This window comes from Ammodytes marinus (assembly GCF_949987685.1).
Source record: "Ammodytes marinus genome assembly, chromosome: 21".
Lineage (NCBI taxonomy): Eukaryota > Metazoa > Chordata > Actinopteri > Uranoscopiformes > Ammodytidae > Ammodytes > Ammodytes marinus.
Genome location: NC_137225.1, coordinates 17,661,666 through 17,678,910, shown reverse-complemented (window position 1 = coordinate 17,678,910; position 17,245 = coordinate 17,661,666). Strand labels below are relative to the sequence as shown.

The 17,245-nt window shown below is 41.2% G+C and overlaps 2 protein-coding genes across 2 annotated transcripts in view; both read left to right on the top strand.

Moving 5' to 3' along the window:
* Positions 1 to 3,737, top strand: part of esyt2b (extended synaptotagmin-like protein 2b) — a 33,125-nt gene extending 29,388 nt beyond the window's left edge. The window contains exons 17-22 of the mRNA XM_080050202.1: positions 342 to 700; positions 1,439 to 1,537; positions 2,077 to 2,208; positions 2,413 to 2,518; positions 2,656 to 2,705; positions 2,813 to 3,737. Of these exons, the coding sequence (XP_079906328.1) occupies positions 342 to 700; positions 1,439 to 1,537; positions 2,077 to 2,208; positions 2,413 to 2,518; positions 2,656 to 2,705; positions 2,813 to 2,876 (810 nt within the window). The 3' untranslated portion in view covers positions 2,877 to 3,737. The remainder of the gene's footprint in view (positions 1 to 341; positions 701 to 1,438; positions 1,538 to 2,076; positions 2,209 to 2,412; positions 2,519 to 2,655; positions 2,706 to 2,812) is intronic.
* A 323-nt stretch (positions 3,738 to 4,060) lies between these two features.
* On the top strand, positions 4,061 to 16,761 carry ncapg2 (non-SMC condensin II complex, subunit G2). Its single transcript, XM_080050199.1, has 27 exons — positions 4,061 to 4,136; positions 4,333 to 4,436; positions 5,341 to 5,520; positions 5,630 to 5,744; positions 5,842 to 5,999; positions 6,084 to 6,218; positions 6,348 to 6,442; positions 6,524 to 6,680; positions 6,792 to 6,884; positions 6,980 to 7,105; positions 7,184 to 7,363; positions 7,531 to 7,683; positions 7,866 to 8,088; positions 8,205 to 8,302; positions 8,842 to 9,012; positions 9,122 to 9,192; positions 9,306 to 9,459; positions 9,562 to 9,735; positions 9,917 to 10,033; positions 10,674 to 10,826; positions 11,954 to 12,053; positions 12,229 to 12,431; positions 12,917 to 13,051; positions 13,228 to 13,331; positions 13,478 to 13,578; positions 13,871 to 13,970; positions 16,281 to 16,761. The coding sequence occupies exons 2-27, from the start codon at positions 4,359 to 4,361 to the stop codon at positions 16,330 to 16,332; spliced, it is 3,426 nt and encodes a 1,141-aa protein (XP_079906325.1). The 5' UTR covers positions 4,061 to 4,136; positions 4,333 to 4,358; the 3' UTR covers positions 16,333 to 16,761.
* Positions 16,762 to 17,245: the final 484 nt, after the last annotated feature.

Here is a 17,245-nt window from a genome sequence, read left to right as displayed (position 1 = left end):
GGATGAAGGAGTTTTTTTGTAAGTGTTTTTCTTGGCTAAAGGGATTTTTATAGCGGCTGGCCTGATGGTAATAACTGGAAAGACTTATGCAGGGGATTGAGTAGGATCTGGTTGTAAGGCAAGGCAAATTTATTTATAAGGCATAATTCAAACACAAGGCAATTCAAAGGGATTTACAGGGTCACACAATACATCAAGATAAGACAAATACAGGCAGACAAAATTGCCAAAACGAAAAATAAATAAAAATAAAAATAAAATAAGATCAAATAAAATAAAGTTACAGGTTAAAAGGATGTTGTAATGTGCTTGGCTTTTCCCTTTCGACTGCCTATCTGTAGATCCTGTCCCTGGAGAAGCAGCAGGTGTCCTCAGACCAGCCCTCCTCCGTCACAGTCAGGAAGTCCAGTGTACCTCAGCCGCCCCCAGCCCGCTCCAAAAGACTGTCTGCCTCTGAGTCTCCACTAACCCCGCCCACCCCTCCACCGCCACCCATGAGCGTGTCCACCCTCACCCTCAGGGAGAGGGACGGAGAGCCCTACTCGGCCAGCCCGCTCCGCAGCACCTCCAACCTGAGTGCCCGCATGTCCAGCTCCCAGAAACACCTGTCCCACAATGAGTCCACACCCAGCCTGGCCTCCGACATCTCCCTGCCCTTCGCCACCTTCGAGCTCCAGCAAAGGCTTCGTCAGCTGCAGAAGTAAATTAGCACATTTAAAGGGGCACTGTGCGGTTTCAGAGAAGGGGGGATATATTTACATTTGCACAGCCTGCAGTTTAGTTTAAAACATTTATTTTCTCAACATGTGATTTTAAGTATGGAATCATTTTACCATCATAAATCAAAACAAAATTATTTTGAGGCACCTGGAACCAAAGGTAAGACTAGAATAAGTTTGTCAAAAGAGCTGTGGGCCCTGCCGCTGTTATCAACAATGATGAAACAGGAACTTTCTAGCAGGAAGGTAGCTTTCTACCTTCAAACAGAGTTCTAGGGATCCTATTTTTATGTGAGGAAAGTTTGTTTATTAAGTCATGAGAATAAACCTTAGAACATTTTCACATCTCTGACACACCCAAAGTTACATAGTGCACCTTTAAATTACAGTAAATTTCATACATAATTCTTTATTTTTTTTGGTTTCCCATCTACTGTTCTGGTCTCTGCTGATATATTACTCTCCGTTACCTCACTAGATTGCTCAACTCATGGATTATATGGTTGTTTTGATTCACGTGTTTTTCACTCAAATTCCAGCAGTTGCCTCTGATAGAAAGCCATCATGATTTTTTTATTCTAATATGTGTCTTTATGAATATTTTATCAAACTAGCTTTCAAACTATATCCATCTGTCACTGCATGATCCAAGCTGTATACACTTCAAAATGCAGTTCTCTTTGGACCTGACACTGACTGACTGCGGTGTGTGTTTATAGCGGCTCGGCCCCCAGCCAGTATCCACTGGGCGAGGTCCAGCTGACAGTCCGACACAGCTCCCAGAGGAACAAGCTCATTGTGGTGGTGCACGCCTGCCGGTAAGGTCCTCTCACACACACACACACACACACACACACACACACACACACACACACACACACACACACACACACCCTGAATTCTCATTTGTCTTATGAAAAATAAATGGTTGACTTGTTCTTGATTCATTTTCAAGGACTTCACCCCACCTCATTTATGGTTATATTGTGGGTATGCAGATCCTCCTACATAGGAGCGAAGCTGCCATGTTTCTACACTAGCTCAGAACAGACTAAAGCTAACAGCCGTATGTGTTTTATATATATAATGGGTGTCCGATGGAAATGCACCTGTTGGAAGACCAAGAAGAAGTAGTACTATAGAATAAATAACTAAATACTTTGTCACCTCATCATTTGATATTGTGAAAAGACTTGAGGCAGTGGTGGATGATGCCATCTTTAGTAACTAGCTTATCGGCCTTGAAGGCCACCATAGCTCCTAAAATGTCTTCGAAAGGTGAAAGGTTGACATGGAGCGTTTCTGTTTCACAACAACATGTGAGTGAAACAGTTGTTTTTGTCTTGTGTGTCCACAGTAACTTGATAGCCTTCACCAAAGACAGTTCAGATCCCTTCATCCGACTCTATTTGCTGCCCGACAAGAGCCGGACGGGGAGGAGGAAAACCAGCACATTCAAGAGGACCCTTAACCCTGTTTATGATCAAACGTGGGTTGACCTATTATTACTATCTCATGCTTCAAAATGCCTACCATTGAGATGATGTTTGGGCTTTTTCACATGCAGCCTGTTATTGAAAGATGTATAGGTTCAGAGATGCTTGATGTGTATCACTAATGTTGCATTTCATTATTTGGGATAGATTGGTCTTCTTAACAAATACAAATGTGTCTAAAATGTGTGTGTTTGCAGGTTTGAGTTTAGTGTTTCCATGGTGGAGCTCCACAGGAGAATTCTGGATGTAGCGGTGAAGAACGGAGGGAGCATCCTGTCCAAACACAAAGGGCTTTTGGGAAAGGTAAATTACTGCAGGTTATTTTTTTTTCCTGGTTGTTATATTATGAGCATTCACCAGCAGCAGCAGTGCCAGTGCCAAGTACACCACGGAGGCCTGAACTTAATTTCCTTTCTTCTGCTTTTTGTTCCAAATTGCAGGTGATGGTAGATTTAAGTGGTGAGGATATATCAAAAGGATGGACACAATGGTAAACAATCTTTTATTTTTTTTATCTTTGCCCAGTGCAACTTTGGTAATAAACAGCCTTTTTATGGTGCTCAAATATATATTTTTTTCTTTCATTTTCTCTTGCAGGTATGATCTGAGTGAAGATGATTTGACGTCTCTAAGAAGTATTCACGACCCCCTCCTCACATAGTGAAACCGCCCCTCCACTGTAATATAGTGACCTTGTTAATATAAGTGTGCGACATTTTGTTGCATTCATGTACATTTTCCATACAATGTAAAGCAATCATTTCAGCACGCAAGTTTTCCAAACTTTTCCTATCATTATTTCATCGATGATCCTAAATTGGAAGATAGTGTACCATATTGTAATGCGTTGAAACACACTTACTGCCTTGTGTCTGTTTTCAGTGTAAATATCAAGTGGCCAATATGTTATTACGAGGATTTTGCAAGGGTTTTCATGGCATTGTGTTTCCATCGAGGGAAATTATTTTTGAATTGTTTTTGTCATCTGAGAAAAAAACTCTTACCAAAGGCACAGATGCAATCACAAATGTAGGCTTAAGAAGCATACCCGACTTTAATATGTATTTGTCATGCAGTGTTATTTGATTGTTTACCTCTTTTTTTGATTGTTTTGTTATGCTCGAATAAAAAACATGGAATGAACGTATGCAGGGAATAAAATGATTGCTCTCTATATGTATTTTAAGAGGACTTTGTGCAATATTGACTCAGATACTGAAGTGTGGGGGTATTTTAGGGCTATGACGAGCACGTGCTGTATCATGTGAACCATATAGAGGATACTTGAATAAGGATTTGATCGTCGCTCAAACCAAATTTGAGACGAACAATAACTGAACAATATGAGCAGATACGAGGGGTATTGTATGTAGGCTATGGGTTGAGTCTGATCGATCAGTGTCAGAGAATTGTACATGTTTATGCAGGTGCATTTAAATACTTTTCTTGTTATCTATCCTGTGCCTTAAGAAAGAAAAAATGCTATGTACTATGTTTGCCTTCCTAATGTTATTATTTTGAATTATATGACGCTTCAACGGTTTTGAAGAATAAAGAGTTCTCTTGTGAAAATGGTCCATCTCTATATTCAGTCTTTTCCACATAATTGCCCTTGAGGATTGGGGATCGAATTTATAAATGAACTTTCCTACAGAATAAATACACCACCAGGCCTTCTGTATGTAATGTGGTAGTGTAGTAAACTCAACAAACTCTAAAGTACACGCCACATGTGCAGTGTTTTGGCTCCATCAAGTGGCAAAAGAAGGAAATGACACCAACACGTCAGCGTCAAAATGGTAGGCGACGTCATGACGCACGGAGCCGAATTCATCCAAATTTGCGCGGGCCGCGGGGTAGCTTGTTATGGGACGCTGTCATCCGGCTGCTGTTTTTTCATAGAACTATACCAAAAACTAAGGTAAACGACGAAGCTTTGAACTCATATTTTGTCCTATTGTCCTTTCAAGATTAGTAGTTATAATAAAACCGAGTACAAGCGGACACAGAAGGTTTCACCTTCGTAAATATTTTTTTTTAACGCTAATTATAAACGGACTGCCATATTTGTTTTGGTCTTGTAAAAGCGTTAACGTTACCTTGTTTTTCCATCGCAGGTTAACTGTCAATCTTCACCGGAAAAATGTCTAAGCGAGAGGCGTTTTTAGAGGCAGCATGTAAGGAAAATGTGGAGGACTTCCTTCGCTTTATCCAGCTTCATGTAAGTAACTTATTAAAGTCCAGTAATCAACACAGGAGGCTTCAAAAAGCTCCGCTATGGGTCTCAGGTTCATATTAGTTGAGCTCTTTGAAAATCTCTTAGAGAAATTAACTTAATATTAACAAACATCCTACAACCTTATATGTCTTAATTGTATTAACACTTCCTCAAAAACTGTTTTTCTGTAACAAAAAAACGGACAGTACTACCTTCATGAAGAGAGCATTTCTTGCAGTGCTGTTTGACAGTTTGAGCATTTTCTGTAGGCCTACTAACTGGCAGCTACATACAAATACACATTATAAAACAAAATAACAACTGTGCTGCTGTGTTTACTTTGATAGTAATTCAAGGAGTCCCAATAAGTACTTTTGCCTGTATGGATTTCTTGGTGTGCTGTAGATATATTTTCTACATCAATTGTTCATCAAAAGACTAACTCCAAAATACACATTTTAAAACAAAACCACAAGTATATTTGAACTTGTGAAACTTGTAGTCTAAAATATTTTCTCAAGCTCCTATGTGTGTTGCACATGTAGTTTTAAGCAAAAGTTTGGTAGTTTACTCAAAAACTGTTTATCAAAAGAGCATCTACTACCGGGAGTTTGTAACTGCTGTCTGTTTTGTCTGTCCTGTCTGTTTAAAGTTATTTGATTTACCTGTGTGTGTGTGTGTGTGTGTGTGTGTGTGTGTGTGTGTGTGTGTGTGTGTGTGTGTGTGTGTGTGTGTGTGTGTGTGTGTGTGTGTGTGTGTGTGTGTGTGTGTGTGTGTGTGTGTGTGTGTGTGTGTGTGTGTGTGTGTGTGTGTGTGTGTGTGTGTGTGTGTGTGTGTGTGTGTGTGTGTGTGTGTGTGTGTGTGTGTGTGTGTGTGTGTGTGTGTGTGTGTGTGTGTTGGTGAGCAGAAGGATAAAACAGATCCTTTGGATGTGGAGGAGGTGGTGCAGGAGATGCCCAGGGACCAGAGACAGACTCTGTGGGGAAAACTGTCTTCTCTGCTTCAGGACGTCCTGCAGCAGTGTCCTCCAGAGCGCTGGGAGGACGCCGGGGAGGAAGGGATGGAAGTGGAGTCGGCAGCAGACCCCGTGAGTACACCAGCCAGTTTCTGTAACAATCTGTTGCTGTTAGATTTGTGGTCTATGCTATGTGTTTTGCTTCCATTTTGGAACTGCATTTACACTTTTTCATCTTCAGAAACATGTCATGGCGGTTGTGGATGGCGTGACACTGGTGGCTGCTGTGTCTTTGAAGGTCCTACAAGACGGCGACACCTACAGTGCCCTTCTGGAAATTGTCCACAGGCTTCATGGTCAGTGATTTCCTTGAAGTGTCTTCTGAGGGTGGATGTTTATTTATTTTCCCTTCATGAGATAAGTCCTTGTATGTGTGTGTGTTTTGTTCCTCAGATGTTCTGGTGGTGCTGCCCGTCTCTGAGGCGTCTCTGCCGCTCCACATCCTCACGCTGTGCGAGGCCTGGTGGAAGACGGAGCTGAAGGAGAAGGAAAAGTTTGGCCGCACAGCTTTCCACATCTCCCTGCAGAAGAGCTTCATGTTGAAGAAACCGGTCGGTAACATACATGACCTCAGTTATATGTCAAATCAGTAGATACTGTGGCCCTTAAGGTTGTGCTTTGATCTGTGTTGTCAGGGCACTGAGATTCAAAGAGTCTGGAGTCTCCACAACGTCCTCTTGAGTCTGGACTACGCATCAGAAGACAACACGCCAATAACAGACTTGTTGGTCCAGTGCTTTCACCGTCATGTTTATATTAAAAACGACGATGTGAGTGGAGCGATATATGGCTTCTTCTTCTTCTTCTTGTTATTATTATTATTATTATTATTATTATTATTATTATTATTATTATTATTATTATTATTATTATTATTTATGACGTGTCTATCTTCACAGGGAAAGCGATTCCTGGTGTTTCTTTTCAGCTGGAATGTCAACTTCATCCCGGTTATTCACAGCACCATCAAAAACGTGCTGGAGTTCTACAGCAAGTAAGACGCCACAGGCTCAATTCATTCCTCTTTGGTCAATGTTCCCTCCGTGTTATTTAACCACCGTATGGCTCCGTTCAGGCCCATGACGACCTCCATCACGGAGGTCTACTTCAGGGCGTGGAAGAAGGCGAGCGGGGAATTCCTGGAGAGCATCGAGAACTCGTGCATTCAGGATTTTATGCAGTGTGCCATCTTACTTCACAGAACATCTCCTGTCCATGCCAAAGTCCGACAGGTAGACTTGTTTACTAATTCAAATGTTTTTCTCCTGGTATCTTTGTAGTGATGGTGTGCGTGTAGTGCGTGGTTTACTGTGTGTTTTAACTCTGTGATCTCCTCCGTGCAGATCGTCAGCTACTTCCACACAAGAAAGGGCTCTAACCAGTTGGACAAAATGCTCTATAATCTCTACAAGCCCATTCTCTGGAAATATTTAAGTGTAAGTACGTGGATTTTCTAACTGCATTTTGTGCTAGTATTTTTAATATTTTATTGCAGTCTTATGAATAACTCTTTTTTTCTATTTTTCTTCAGACCCCAAACTTTGAGGTGCGAGCGAACGCCACTTTGCTTTTCACCGAAGCCTTCCCTCTCTATGACCCAGATCTGAACATCAAGAATACAGACGAGGCCATTCAGAAGCAGCTTGACATAGCAATGGTGAGGGTCTTTTTTTAGTTGTGAAGAAACTGAATAATTAATGTAGTACATTTTGTTAACCACCTATTTGATCCTCAGGGCCTCCTGGATGACCCTCATCCAACCGTGCGCTCCACTGCCATCCTGGGCATCTGTAAGATCCTGGCTAAATGCTGGGAGGTCCTCCCTCCCACCATCATCAGTGACTTCCTCAAGAAGCTGGTGATGGAGCTGGCCTCCGACTCCAGCTCCCCTGACGTCCGCTGTTCTGTCTTTAAGGTAGGAAATGCTGTTTCTCTCTTGTCCTAAGGTTTCCTGTTGCCAAATCGTCAGCACTATTGTCACTGCAGACAGAATTAGCTCGACCGATTCTATTGGCCGCAGACTGGATCTTTAATGACTTGTGGTGTGTGTGTAATGTATGTTCACTGTTCACTCTTCCCCAGTGTCTGACTATTGTATTGGACAACCCTCTCAGCCATCCACTGTTGGTAAAACTCCTGCCCACTCTCAAATACAGCCTTCACGACAACTCAGAGAAAGTACGCGTAGCTTTCCTCGACATGCTCATAAAAGTCAAGGCAGTGCGCGCCGCCAAGGTATGTGTCGGGTTTCTATTTTTTTGCTTCATACATTGTTGAACAAAATCCAACATTTTGAATACAATGGGATATGGCAGTATTGTTATTACCACCTCTCCCTAGACACAAATAACTTAGACGATGCAAAGTTAATGCCAGGCATGAACTAAGGGGTTCTCTTGTGCACCCACTGTGCCCAGTTTTGGGACGTGAGCAACATGGACCACCTGCTGGCTCGACTGGCTAAGGACTCCCACCCAGTTTCCAAGCGCATTGTGGACCTGCTCTTCAAGTCCTTCTTCCCCGTCAACGAGTCAGAGAAGGAGTGGTGCTGTCGCTGCATCACCCTCATCCAGATGAACCCAATGGCTGCCAGGAAGTTCTACCAGTTTGCCCACAAACACACGGCTCCCACCAACATAAGTAAGTGCTGCTGTGTGTGCTGTAACTCCTATTAGAAGACTTCTCCAGCACGTTGTATTTGTAATATGTTAAGTCCTTCCGTTGCTTTAGTTTTTTTTTTCTTCTTTCTCCTCCAGTAAAGCTGATGTTGGCCATTCGTCGTGTTCTGAACAGCAGTATCCAGACTGACCTGGAGCTGTCTGAGATCAATGACAGCAACAAGGAGAACAGCATGGTAAGAGAGAGACGCATATGCTCACAGAATTAACAGTTTAAGTAAGTACTAGTAGTATTAAAATATAAGGTTCTTGTTCAAAAACCCATCCCCACACACTAAACTTTCAGAAATCCTTCCATCATCCCAAAATTGTGTTTTCCTCTGACTGACACGCATGTAAATTTGTATACATACTCTCAGTGGCCACTGTATTATGTACATCTGTACAGTCATAGCAATTACGTGGGTTAAATTTATGTCTGAGCTCTTGTGTTGGATAGATTCGATTTGACAGGTGTAACTTAGAAAGTGACCAGGGTGAGTGTTTTCATTTCTCAACTATTCAATTAATCATTGAGGCTTTAAAAATATGAAAATAGTGAGAAAAATCCCAAAGAGATTCCATTTTAAATATATTTAAATCAGAAAAACACAGAAACTGACTCAAATAAAATAAAAGTATCTTCAAATAGTTAATAGTCTTTTAAACCTTAATGAGAAGCGATGAGGAAAGCATGTAGTTCCATGTGTTCAGATTGTGTGTATTGTGATCTTAGAGGGCTGAACCTCTGCTGGGGAAAGACATGGCTGTTGTGTCCCGTCTGCTGGAGATCTTGCTCATCCATTGGAAGAGCATCGAGAAGGCCTTCAAGCACAACGAAGAGGCCCACAAGTACACTGTGGCCAAGTTTGGAAATGTCATGCCCAAGTATTTACAGGCCTTTGAGGTAACTTTGCCCTGCATGTGTTGTGTCCTGTTTTGTTTTCTACCTCCGTAAACAAACATTACTGTAATCCCTTTTTTTAATCTGTTTTTTTTTTTTTTTTTTTTTTCAGGATGAGCAATGTACCGTTCCCCTCATAAAACTGGCCTCATTAATGCCTCCAGCTGCAGTTCCAACATTCAGGTGCCTCAAAATCATTTAGCTTTGCACTTTTTTTTTTTTTTTTATACACCCACACTTTTCTGTTTTCATCTGACCTTGTGCTGTCTAACCATCTTGCTCTTTGGTTTTCTCAGCTGCGGAGTCTTGTCCAGACTTCGGAGGATTGACCCAGGAGCAGCGCCTACGGAGTACGGCCAGCTGTTAGACTGCATGTGCAGCTGGGGCCAGGCTGGCAACATCCTGGAACTGATCACTGACTGGCTCACAGAGGCGCTGCCCAAACAAGCGGTCAGTCAAACAGCCTCTCAACCTACTCTTGATTTTTATGAAAAGTTGAAGTATTTTTTATTTAATTTTTTTTTAACGTCACTCTTTTTCTTTCATCTTTAGGACAAGGCCAACACCAATAGAAAGGTCCGTATCCAGGAGACGGTGGAGGCCAAACCGGACGTGGCACTGGCCTTCCTGCACTACCTGTTGAGCCACACTTCCACACGGCAGAAAGTCCTATCTCTTGGTGAGGGACCACTGAAGCAGCTCCATACAGTCCTGGGAAACTGGAGGGTATGTTTAGAAACCAAATTATTAGCATTTAAGCAAAGCTGAGTCTGTTTTGTTTAGAGACCTAGACATAGAATATCCGCAATCAGTCCATGTGTCTCCTCTTGAATACATTTATACACATACATGTGTGTTCCATCTTTCCTCCATGCGATGTGAATCTGTGTGATGTTTGTCTCAACAGTCAGTGCTGGACACTCACCTCAGCTCCGTCACAGAGGATCCTAAAACGCCCGCTGTGGAGACCGCACTGAAAGTCTTCACGTTCCACGGACGCCTCAGTGCTCATCTCCAACATGATGTGAGTTTTACATTCAGCACACATTATCTTTGTGTTTTATTTCTTTCTCATTCCACTTCACTTTCATTTATATCCAATGGCCATAGTGGCCTTTTTATTATCTATATTTCAAATATTGTTTTATATGTGATCCGCTTAGTGTTAAGCAACTATTTTCATGATCGATTGCTTTTAGTTTTTTGTTTTTCAAGCAGAATTGGGTACAAAACCGTCACAAATGCCCAGGGTTCAGCTTCTCAAATGGCTGGAAGCTTTCTTTGTCATCTATAATAACAGAAATAAACTGAATACATTTACATTTTGACTTTAAGTCAGACATGACAAGACATTTGAAGATGCCATTTTTTTTACACTTAAAAGACCAAATGATTAATCAAATAATCCCAGAAATATTCTAAAGATTGCTTTCTTCCATGCAGTTAGGTGTTGACGCAGGGAACAGAGCTAATTAGTGTTCTTTCTTGCCCACATTTGTCCAGATGACTCAGCCCGTTACTTACCGGCCACAAGCCTAAGTGGTTCATTTTGTTTTCTTGTGTCCAAGACAGTACAAATTGTTTCCCTTCTTGAGCTACGAAAACAAGTTTGAGTCAAAAAATAAAAATGATGAAGAAATTGAATGTGTTTGCTACTATCCTAGTGTTCAGAGGGTCGGGACTACCTGCTCTCTCTGGAGCATGTGGCTGTGTGGGTGGCTGAGCGGGTGCTGCCCTTCCTCACTAAACAAACAAATGATGATGATGAGAAGGAGGAGGGAGAGAATTCACCGCCACTGGCTGCACAAATAACTGAGGTGAGCTCTACCATTACTTTTGTAAACATATAGCTTTGCCAACTACCACATTGTTAGTAGAGGACTTTAGGCTAGGAAGCTTCCACTGAGAGTTATCTGAGGCCAAACAAATGGCATGCGCTAAGTGTCTGTCGGGTCTTTCCAGGCGACACTTAGCGAAGCTAGAATGACTGGCTAAATATGCAAGGCTGCAGTAAGCAGCAGCTTTTAATGGGGAATAGTGTGTGGTCTTCCATTAAGGGAGATGGGACACACTTCACCACTGCAGCACAAATGTGTGATTTTGGAACACAAGGTGGCTACATACATTTTCATAACATATTTACCCACAGCAGCTGCACGGGAAAATATGTTTCATCATTTTCTGCTCGTCATGTCTTTCACTTCACAATTAGAACAACACTTGAATCCTCTTTAAGTAAATACCCAAACGCTCTCAGTAGAGGAATGATTTTTTTCTGATGCCTGTTGATATCAAACTTTATTTTGACGCTACTTTTTTAGATCTTTTTAAGATGGATGTACAGTAGATGCACTGAATGAGTAGAGGCTGTATCTCCTAAAAAATATTTTAGCAGCAAATATCATTTTATGTGAATTATAAAGTCAGCCCAAGCGAGAAGTTTTCTCTGCAGGAAGATCCTATCTTCTTGTTCATAAATTGTCAGTTTTCCCCTGACATAGCCTGCACCACAGGCTGTCCATGAAAACACACATTTATGTTGTTACCCAGAACATTAAGTTTTGTGGTGGCCCCTTTTTGTCTCCTGCCTTCCAGGGCTTTTTCAGTTCTGCTCAGTAAATTTAGTCCCTTCATACTAGATCCGCTCTGCACCAGTCCACACTCACTCATGTACAGGCCTCCTCCTGCTAATACTGCCGCAACCAAATGGCTTATTTTCTTTATTTGGGCCATTATTCTACAGCTTGTCATCACACGGCTGCTGGGATCAGTTATTGAAAATAAGCCTGTTTCAGTGCCCTTATTATTCATGTAGTGGTGGGAGAAATGAATATTCTAAATGTTCCTCTAACACTGTTGTCATCTGTGTTTGTTGGTGATTTTAATAAGTTTTCTTTTTTTGTGAAATGAGTTTCTTCACTGTGTTGTTGATGTGTTTGTCCAGAGTTTCCTGACGTTGTGCCGAGACGTTTTTCTCGTGGGTTTGGCCGACCAGACGTTCAAGGGTCAAATCCTCCACCTGTGCTCGCTCACCCTGCTCTCAGGTGAGCGTTTCAATTGTCTTCTTGAATGTTTATTTTACGGAATAGTACGTAGTTTTATAATATAAATCAAAAACTGTCTCAGAAGCTAGAGTCAACTTAAAAAGAAAACATGTTAAAACAGTCTTGTTTCATCAAGTTACTTTGAATCAATATCTTTTTCCTTTGTGTTTGCCAGAGGCCGGCTACCTGTGCATTCCTGCAGTGCTGCCCATTTTAAAGGAGGTTGCCGACAGCTACCAACCTGAGGACAGCGAGCATGCTGAGGAGAATCAGGAAGGTGAAACCACTGTGGTTCTGGGTGTGGTGGCAAACATCTTCCAGAAGATTATCGAGCTCCTGGCTCGCCGTCTGAGAAAGGAGCCAGAGGAGGGAAAACGGGTACGAATACATTTTAACCCCCCCTCTGTGTTGATTTGTTTTTACTGTCTGCTTTACTCAAATCAATACAACAGGAACAGGTTTGTTTTCATGTGTAACAACAACTTTGCAGTGGTATTTATTTTTGCTGTCAATATTCCAGGACTGTATACCTTGCTTCTTTTAGTAAAGATGTTTTTTGATGTAGTAAAGGCTGTACTATGAGGATTTTCCATTTAAAAGATTATTATTATTATTTTTTTTATATATTAATTTTCACTGGCATTTGTCCACGATAACCATTCCAATTCAATTTGACTGTGGCTAGACTCTTAATAATATTTTGAGTCTCTACTGTCTGCCTGGAATCACTTGGCACTCAGGAAGTGACACACAATTTGGAAATGTATTACTAAAATAAAAACAAAATTAAAAACCAAAACACGCTTTGGTTTACCATTCGACTAAGTAATTATTTCTATCTCCATCTTTGTGCCCCGCTGTAGCTGTGTCAGTCTGCCGTCCCGGGCCTGACTGACTTCCTCACAGTGGCTGAGGCGTCTGACAGAGCGTCCCTGTGCGGGGTCTTCTCCACTCTTTGTGCTATCATCATCGTGGAGATAATGCATTTGCTTCAGAAGGTATGAGCTACGGCCAAGAGCAAGACACACCGCATTTGTCTTCTTTTTTCTTTTTCTTTTTGCCAATATCCCGCATGTCCCGCCGCGCATGATAAGGCCCGCTTGACTGATTACGTTCTCCAGCAATTCAATTAAGGGGGGAATGATGAATGCTGCTGTGCTCCTAATTCTTCCAGATTACCCATCCTGAAGAGATGATCACCCCAGAGTCAGTGGAGGACATGCCGCCTCTGTCCAGCGTCCTGTTGTCAGTCATCCTCAAATCAACCTCTGTTACCAGGTAAATATCCCCTGTCCACTGTCTCTTAAACCACAATTACTTGTCATCTTTGACCTTTTTTACATTTGGTTTCATGCATTAACTTGACCTGAATCTAATTAATATCCATTTTAAAAACCTTATTTGTCCTTGATTGGTTCTTTCAGGGCATTTCTGACAGAGGTTACCTCGTCCTCGGACTCCGAGACCTTCAACAGTCTGAATGAACTGGCTGCCATCCTGCATGTCTTGGCGGTCATCAAACACAGTGAGTTCACACGAAGAAGAACTTTGAGATGGGATGTTTGTTTTTAACATTGGAGGTAGATCTTCTTACTCTTTCAATGGACTAAACAAGTCATGTTTTATGCTTAATGGTCCATAACACAAAGTAATTGTTGTTATTTATCTCTACAGATTTGTTTTTGTAAAATTCTCATTAAAAGTGTCATTAAAAGTCTTAAATCAAACCTGCCTTAAACTGTAGGCACCCTTTGATAAAGATAAATCACAGTTGGTTATTTATATCCTTTTTAAAATTACAATTTTTCTTTTGTCAGCGGGTCAGTGTAAAGCGGGCTTGAAGAACGCGGCCACATCTGTCCAGCTGCATCTTCACAAAAATGCAGTCACATCTGTAGATGGCGGAGACATCCAGAGGTGAGTGGAAATGAAATTACACTGTGTGCACAATTATTAGACAAGTTGTATTTTTGAGGATTAATTTTATTATTGAACAACTACAGTGCTCTCGGTCAATCCAAAATGTTAATGAACCTAAACCTGAATGTTTACGAAAGTAAAAGTGAGGTTTTGTCTTTCTTACGGGAATATATATATGTGCACAATTATTAGGCAACTATTAGTATGCAGAATTATTATGCAACTAAATAAAAAAACAAAAAATTTCCCATCTCACTTGTTTATTTTCATCTGTTAAAGTGAGAATAATAAAACAACTCAAAATTTACAAATAAAAATTTCCGACATGTCAACAAAAAAAAAATCAGTGACCAATATAGCCACCCTTCTTTTCAATAACTGTCACAAGCCTTCCATTCATGGAGTCTGTCAGTTTCTTGATCTGTTGACGATCAACTTTTTGTGCAGCAGCCACCACAGCCTCCCAGACACTGTTCCGAGAGGTGTACTGATTTCCTTCACTGTAAATATCCCGTTTAAGCAGGGTCCACAGGTTCTCTATAGGGTTTAAGTCAGGTGAGGAAGGGCGCCATTTCAATATTTTTTCATCCTTAAGGCCTTTACTGGCTAGCCATGCAATTGAGTACTTCGATGCATGTGATGGAGCATTGTCCTGCATAAAAATCATGGTCTTCTTGAAAGATGCAGACTTTTTCCTGTACCACTGCTTGAAGAAAGTATCTTCTAGAAACTGGCAGTAGGTTTGGGAGTTGATTTTGAGGCCATCTTCAACCCGAAAAGGTCCAACTAGCTCATCTTTCATAATACCAGCCCATACCAGTATCCCACCTCCACCTTGCTGACGTCTGAGTCTAAGTGGAGCTCTGTGTCCGTTACTGATCCAGCCACGGGCCCATCCATCTGGTCCATCAAGAGTCACTCTCATCTCATCAGTCCATAAAACCTTTGAAAAATCTGTCTTCAGATATTTCTTGGTCCAGTCTTGACGTTTCAACTTGTGTGTTTTGTTCAGTGGCGGTCGGGTTTCAGCCTTCCTTACCTTGGCCATGTCTCTAAGCACTGAACACCTTGTACTTCTGAGCACTCCAGGTAGATTGCAGTTCTGGAAAATGGCAGAACTGGAGGATAACGGCCTCCACACACATCCTACCTCTACTGCGCGTCTACCTCGCGTCTGCGTCTGACTTTTTGTCACCGACCGTGTAATCAACCTAGAGCGGGCACACATCCAACCTCAGACGCACTGCTGATGTGCGTCGGAGGCACGTCTGCAGCGACGCTCCCCTTTACCTCAGGAGGCTCGCCTATTTCTTTCTGAGAGCCGCGCGTCTCTCTCGGGTCTCTCTGCTTTAACTGATAGAGAAATACTCTGCTGCGAGTCATATTAACTTCACACCGGCAGCTTTCGCTGTAGTTTCACCATTTCCTGGTGTGTCCCTTTCAAAATAAAACTTCCAACAAGCGAAAATGTGGCAAAAAAAAAAAAAAAAAAGGCAATGGGGCGCACGGATTACTGTCCAGACTCAATATTAGACTCAATATAAATCATATGCATCATAAATGACACGAAAGAACTTAATTTTTAATGGGAATTATCTATGAAAACTCTATGCAGAAAGATAGGGCTTTTAGAAGCAGCGCTGCAGCAGCTGCTGAGACGTTCCATGTGTGTCCGAGAAAAGTTCCGAGAGACGCAGCAGTAAGGTAAGGCGACGCGCTCCAGAGGTAGACGCAGGATGTGTGCAGAGGCCGTTATGGGTTCCTGGTAGCTTCACGTTTGATTCTTCTCAAATCTTTGTCAGTTAATTTGCGTCTTTTTTTCTCAATATGTTTCTTGCGACCTTGTTGGCTATTTGCAACAAAACGTTTGATGGTTCTGTGGTCACGCCCCAATATCGTAGCAATTTCAAGAGTGCTGCATCCCTCCGAAAGACTTTACAATTTTTGACTTTTCAGAGTCCGTTAAATCTCTTTTTTGGCCCATTTTGCCTGAGAAAGAGAAACTGCCTAATAATTATGCACACCTTGATATAGAGTGTTGATCTCCTTAGGCCACACCTTAACTCATTACACAAATACACATCACCTGGTATGCTTAAATCCAATAAGCACTTAGGTTTATACAGCTTGAAGTTGGGAAATATGCATAAAAATTATGATGCGGCCAAAATCCTCACTTGCCTAATAATTGTGCACACAGTGTAGATGTTTAAGATTTTTCCATAAATGAATCTGGGTATAAATAAATGCATTGATTTTTGGTTGAAGAGCTGTAATAAGTAACGTTTTCATCCCTTCCCACCACAGGGTTATTTATGAATCTTCTGTGAAGACCTTGAATGACATTCTGGATTTATAAAGTTAAATATGAGGTGTAATATACAGTATCTGCTAAGGAAAGCAGTGTAATATCTGTTGCAGCCTTTCATTTGCTGACAGACAAAAAATAATTAATATTGTGACTGGGTTTTTTAAAAACATATGGTTTGGATTGAAATCTAACACAGAGGACAAATGATTTTTTCCAGATTGGCTCCACTTGTCTTGTTTATTTATTTCTTGATGGCATGCATTGCTCAAGTCTTGTCTCTAAGGCTTTGTGCATTGAAAATTTTAAGAAATACTGATTCAGTACTCCAGACTTCCTTCTCCTCCTCAGCTCTATCCTCTTTTTATATATTTTTTGAGCAATTTCATACAAAACATATTTTTTCATGTATTACCCTGTTTGTATATCTGTTGGTATGTCAGTGTGTACCTTCTAGTGTGTTACTAATATGAATAAAACAAACTGTATCAATCAACCGAAACTTGGTGTGTTTATGTCTTTCCCAGACGTTCTTCTTGCCGAGTCATAACTCTCCAAAACAAACTAGCCATAAATCATCCTCTCTTTGTTCTTAAAGGGGAATGGCATCCATATTAAGAATTCGCACACTGTTTTGCATTAGTCAATATTTCTGATTTTGCACCTCATGGACAAATAGTGCAAGCAAACATTACTCTTTCGATTGATTGCTGTTCTCCTTTTTCAAGACGGTATACCGTTAATCTGTTGGTTTTGTAATATGCTGTGGTGGGAAATACTCCACTCAACAACACATCTGAGGCTGTACACGAGTATTACTGCTTTTCATATTCATTGTACTTTTATTATATTACATTTATGTGGCAGCTATTGTTACAAGGAACTTTAAAGATTTAAATTGAAGCAAAAAATATCAGTTAAGATTTTGTTTGTGTTACCTCGTCTTTACCTGTTTTATTTCAGT